General features: G+C 35.4%; 1 protein-coding gene across 1 annotated transcript; it reads right to left on the bottom strand.

Moving 5' to 3' along the window:
- Positions 1-380: 380 nt before the first annotated feature.
- Positions 381-4,659, bottom strand: LOC107463450 (uncharacterized). The gene is given in 4 exon segments (XM_052253185.1): positions 381-2,158; positions 2,160-3,047; positions 4,166-4,276; positions 4,481-4,659. Coding segments are annotated over 2 exon segments (2,379 nt in total). The 5' UTR covers positions 2,914-3,047; positions 4,166-4,276; positions 4,481-4,659; the 3' UTR covers positions 381-533.
- Positions 4,660-5,399: the final 740 nt, after the last annotated feature.

Genomic DNA, 5,399 nt, shown 5'->3' with positions numbered 1-5,399 from the left:
ATTATGTAATCGCTTTAAAAAGAAAAAAATTTTCTAAGAAAATGTTAATAAGATAATAACATAAAAACTCTTACAGTATGTAGATACGAGTAAGATTACGTCCGACAACGATATCATGACTTAAACATGGTATTCTGTTAGTAAAGTGTTACAATTCATATGTCTCCATAACAAAATCTTATGAACAAAGAGAGCAAGCAATGTATGTATTACAAGCTCAAATGCAAATTGTTCTTGTATGTTGATATGGTTATTAATGTGATGCTGTTATGCTGAATTTAGAATGATGATGATGATTTTCATTGATTAAAAGCAACTATAACAATTAACATTGACAACTGAAAGAGCCAATATACACCAACAACTAAAAGAGCATCTTAATCAACTCTACAAGTGCACCCAACTCTGTTATCTTTTCTTTTTTATCACTAGAAACAAAAGAAAAACTTTGAAGTTCCAAATCCTGCTCTAATTTGTTTTGAGTTCTTGATTGTAAGCTATATGGTGAACACAATCTCTTCACAAGTAACACACTACATTGCTCTCTTTTCCCTTAGATGTCTTCTCCTATATACATACAAAATATCAGGCTTACCATCTTTCTTTCCAATTGCTTCAGCCCCTTCCTTTCTTGGAATTTCCTGAGCAGAATCTTCTTGCTTAATTTTTCGACTCTTCTCATCACGCCCGGGATTCTCTTTGCTCTGAAATTCATCTACCGATTCTTGCTCGGGTATTTCTGTGACTACTTGAAGAAGTTCCATAGGTGTGGCGGCTGGATCAAGCTCCAAGCAGCCTCTAGGAGCATTATGGCCTTCTTGACCAGTGAGCAAGTACGCAGGTACTTGGTGCGAGAGGCGAAACATCTCTGCCTTTGGAATGTTTTTTATTCTCCTTGGATCCCTGTTCCGGCAAAACACTGTCTTGAAACCCTGAACTTTACCAAGTGGAGCAACATTCACACCTTGCTTCTCATTGTAGTCTTCCAGCACTTCCACCATGTCATACTTATGAATGACTTCGTCTTTGGTAAATTGGTTCCAGTCAGCAGACCAGTTCCGGTACAAGGCCCAAACATCCCCCTTCTTGGGATATATATGCACAATTCCTCTTGCACCTTTCGTCCATTGAACCTTGTGCGAAAAGGAGTTAAGACTGTTATAGACAGCACGCTTGCTTATTCTGAAATCCCCAGAGGTCTTGGGAAAGCCAGAACTAACCCACTTTATTGGAGCCAATTCATCGTTTGTCTTCGAGTTAAGCCAGCTAATTCTCATGTTGAACGGTTTCTTTGAGATCACATCGTGAATCAAAGCATAGTAGCGTGGCATGCCATCGTCCTCATCATAAACAGCCCACACCTGGTTTGCGCCAAAAGCATTTTCAATACGGTCCCCGTCGAAATCATGGAAGTCCGGGTCTGGAACACTCATCAAGACTGTATAATCAGCCACAACTGGATCAGCAGGAGGGATATGCTTTTTGCCAATTTTATCAGAAGCAACAATTTCTTGTGCACCAGGTTTTGCACCATGAATAGCATTTTTCATGACAGGTTTTACAGCATATGAAATCTTTTTGTTCTCCTTCTCTATGCCATCTTTGGCCTTTTTCTTGTCCTTCTCTATGATCTCTGTAGCAGCATCCTTTGACTTTTCCAAATTCCTTGTTTCAGAAGCAACATTCCATTCTTCAAGCTTTTTCTGAATTTCCTTTCTCGCCTTCTCCATTAGAATCTTCTTCATTTTCTGTTGTGGTATTTCCCAAAAAACATTACGTTTGTAGTTTCCAGCAGCACTCATCCTTCCGGTTTCAGAATTATACTTTTCAGACCCAAGTTCGTTTGCCAAGCTTACTCCTTCGTGTCGAGAAGCTACCCCATTTTGTGTATATTTCCTATCACTGTTTACTTTGAATTCACTTATGCGGATTTTTTTCCTTGGCCCATCTCCTTTCAGAGAAGAATTTGAACCAAATGAACAGGAATGAAATGTTGAACCTGCAACACCAGTAAACTCAGCAGCAAGGGCATTGTCGGGTGTTGAAGCTTCACATGCCCTCTTCAAAGTATCAGATGGAACTTTGAAAACACCAGGAGTTTCAGCAGCAGCAGAAAATGACGGCATTCTCGAAACGCCACCAGGCATGAAGAGAGACTGAAACATGACAGTTTGCTCCCATTCTGTTAAGGTTATTTTGGTTCATCTGAGAAATGCTTGAAGTAGATGAAGCATTTCTATATACACGTGGGGGCGATGCCTCAGAAGCTACAAAGGTCTTGTTGCAGTTGACGCAGGTAAGTCTGCAGTTGACAAAATGAGCATTGTACTCAAACTTTGTCCTGCAGGACAAGCACATGGTCCAAAATGTCGGGTTCATCGACGTGGGAGGTCTTGTAGTTTGAGTTTGATGTGTAGCACTCCCTTGATCTCTATTCTTCCAGTTAGCAGCATTTAAGTTACCAAAGAAACCACTCTGACGAGCAGGTGCAGACGGTTTCCCACAATATATGCCAGAGAAGTTGCGCTTTTGGTCATGCTCGACTCTCTTGGCATTATCAGACAAACAAGTCCATGCCTGTGTGATAAGATCAAATGCCCCGTCTGCCCCTGCCGATTTATTTTTATCAGGGTGCAGAATAAGAGCCAGTTTCCTGTAATGTCTTCGAATTGTTTGATCATCTGCCATTGGTTCAACACCAAGGACCCTGTACCAATCAACTTCACCATTAACCTTTTTTTCAGCCGAAGCATACACCTCAATAGTGGCCAGCAATTGACGAAGGCCATCAAGATTAGGATACATGTCTTGCGCCTTCTTTGCAAATATCTTTGCACTGCTTAGGTCCCTCTCAAGTAGCGTCTTCTCGGCAAGCTCTTTAGCCTTTATGGCGTCATCTTTATTACATTCCATGTTTGGCAGTTTATTTCTCTAAATAGCCACTAACTCCTCTTCTATCTTTGCTTCAGTATATTCAAGCATTGCTAGTGCTTGGCATAAATGTGCAGTATAAAGTTGCTCTCTTCAATTACAATATCTTATAAACCCTATAAATAATCCAAAATGGCACAACTAGGTCACCAACAAAGGAAGGAAAAAAGAATCAAACAATAATAATGACAAAATCTTATTAAGATAACCAAAATAATGCTTAATGTCCACTCCTTAATGACAATTTTTAAGATATAGCAAAAACAGCAGTCAATGAATAACAGAGTTCCATCCAGACCTTACTTCAATCCATACCAAAATGTTACCTAAATAACCACAAATTGAACACATGTAATTAAGTACTGAAATGCTCAAAGAAGCATATAAATTTCATGATTAAAAGTTTTTTCCAACATATTTTAGCATTTTAAGTCTATTAATACTTCCCCAACCACAATCCAGGGAAAATCTTAATCCTTCCCCCAACAAAATTGCAAGGAGAATGGGATACCACAACACAATTTCTAAACATACCAAGACCAACTGTAATTTCAATCCCTTTTCTCAATGTTAGGGCATCAAAACAGAGCATGCTTCTCTTATAACTAAATTCTTGCCCATGGAGCTATTCAAATGCAAATACTTTACCAACAATCACAAGGAACAACAAGAGCTTAGAATAAAATTAATAACTCAAAAGAAAGGCTTTCAAAAAATATTAATTCATTGCTCATGCACCCTACAAATGAACAGGCAATGGTAACCAAAAATGAAAGGCACAAATTCAAAACATAGAAAAACTTGTCTAATGCTTTTTTTTTTTTCCTTTTTCTCAAGAAACATAAAATCTGTGGCTCATGCAAGAACAATTGCCAACAAAAAGGAATGAACAATGAAAGCCAGAAAACAAAATAAAAAAAAATAACAAAAAAATTGTACTTTCAAAAACATAAAGTAGGGTTCCTAATTGTCCATCCCTTTCAGAAAGACACACAAATTCATCACTCAGTTACCCCTTCAAATGAACAACCAACAACGACAACAACAACAGAAAAGATATGAACAACAAAAACCAAATTCAAAATTTTGCTGACTACAAAACACATGTAATTTTTCTTCCAGATTTTTCAGAACAGATAAACTCACCCAAACAACCCTTCAAATGAACAATCAACAACAACAACAACCAAAGAACAACAAAAATAAAACAAAATTCAATATTGTTCATACTTACAAGCATAGGAATTAAGGTTCTTAATTCTCCACAGCAGCGCTGATACCGTTAGCACACATGAACACTGAGAATCACGAACATTGCAATTTCCGCAAACCCCAATGGCGGTTCCTGTTACAATAAAAAATAAAAACTCGGAAAATAGAAAATAGTACAAAACCAAACACAGAATCACAATCCATAATTTAATATTTATTTTTTTCTGATTTTTGTTTAGTATCAGGTGGTATCAGAAGAGATTAAAAGAACAAACAAAAACCAAAATCAAAATCAGAAAAGAGAAAAGGCACATTGATGATCATAACAACGAGGTACCTGAAAGTGGCGCCAAAAAACTCAGAAGCTGAAACGGCGACCGGAAAATGAAGCGAATGAGGAATTTGAGCTGATAAAGGTGGTTGCTTTAGGTTATGATGTTGGGTTTGGGAATTTGAGAGAATTTGGCTCCGATCAAAAGAGAGTTTGAGAGCTTACTCTGTGCGGTGCATGGTTTCGCCAAAAACGACGAAAGGTTTTATAATGTTTTCTCATCACATTGATGCTACACAAATTTCTTATGTAAAACCAATCATCATAAATATGCTATTAAATGGAGAGTTTAATTACTCTCTCGCTCTCTATAATTTCATCGAATATTTAACTAGTTTTCTATATTTTTTTTAAATTAGTATTTATATTATATCAGATTTTATAATTAGGTTCTTATCGTAAAAAAAAAATAAAATTAACAAAATATTCTATTTAATTATATAAAATATTCAATTAAGTATCAAACATATTTATTTTGTTTAATAAAATATTCTATTAATTTCAACATTTTTATCATAACATAAACTTAATTATAAAATTAAAAATAGTATAGAGATCCAATTCAAAAAAAATAAGAACTCAATTATAAATTTAGTAAAACTACAAATAAATGATTTAATTTGGTGTTAGTATAAATGTATTAAATAAATTTTTAAGGTTATTATTGGTAGAAATTTTAAAGGTAAAATATTATTTTTGTCTCTAACAATTTGGACCAAATTTTAATTTGGTTCATAATATTTCAAACGTCCTATTTCTATTTCAAAAAATTTTAAACATGTTCAATATTATTTTACAGTTAAATTTGGTACTGATAATTAATAGAATAAGTGACGTGAATATTAATAATGTTGCTAGTTAAGTCATATCTTCTTTAATGTGTTAGAAAAATATAACCAAAATTTTCTTGTAACACTTCTCCTCA

This window comes from Arachis duranensis, chromosome 8 (assembly GCF_000817695.3).
Source record: "Arachis duranensis cultivar V14167 chromosome 8, aradu.V14167.gnm2.J7QH, whole genome shotgun sequence".
NCBI classification, from domain to species: domain Eukaryota; kingdom Viridiplantae; phylum Streptophyta; class Magnoliopsida; order Fabales; family Fabaceae; genus Arachis; species Arachis duranensis.
The sequence above is the reverse complement of the archived record's forward strand: the minus strand, read 5'-3'. Positions and strand labels throughout refer to the sequence as shown.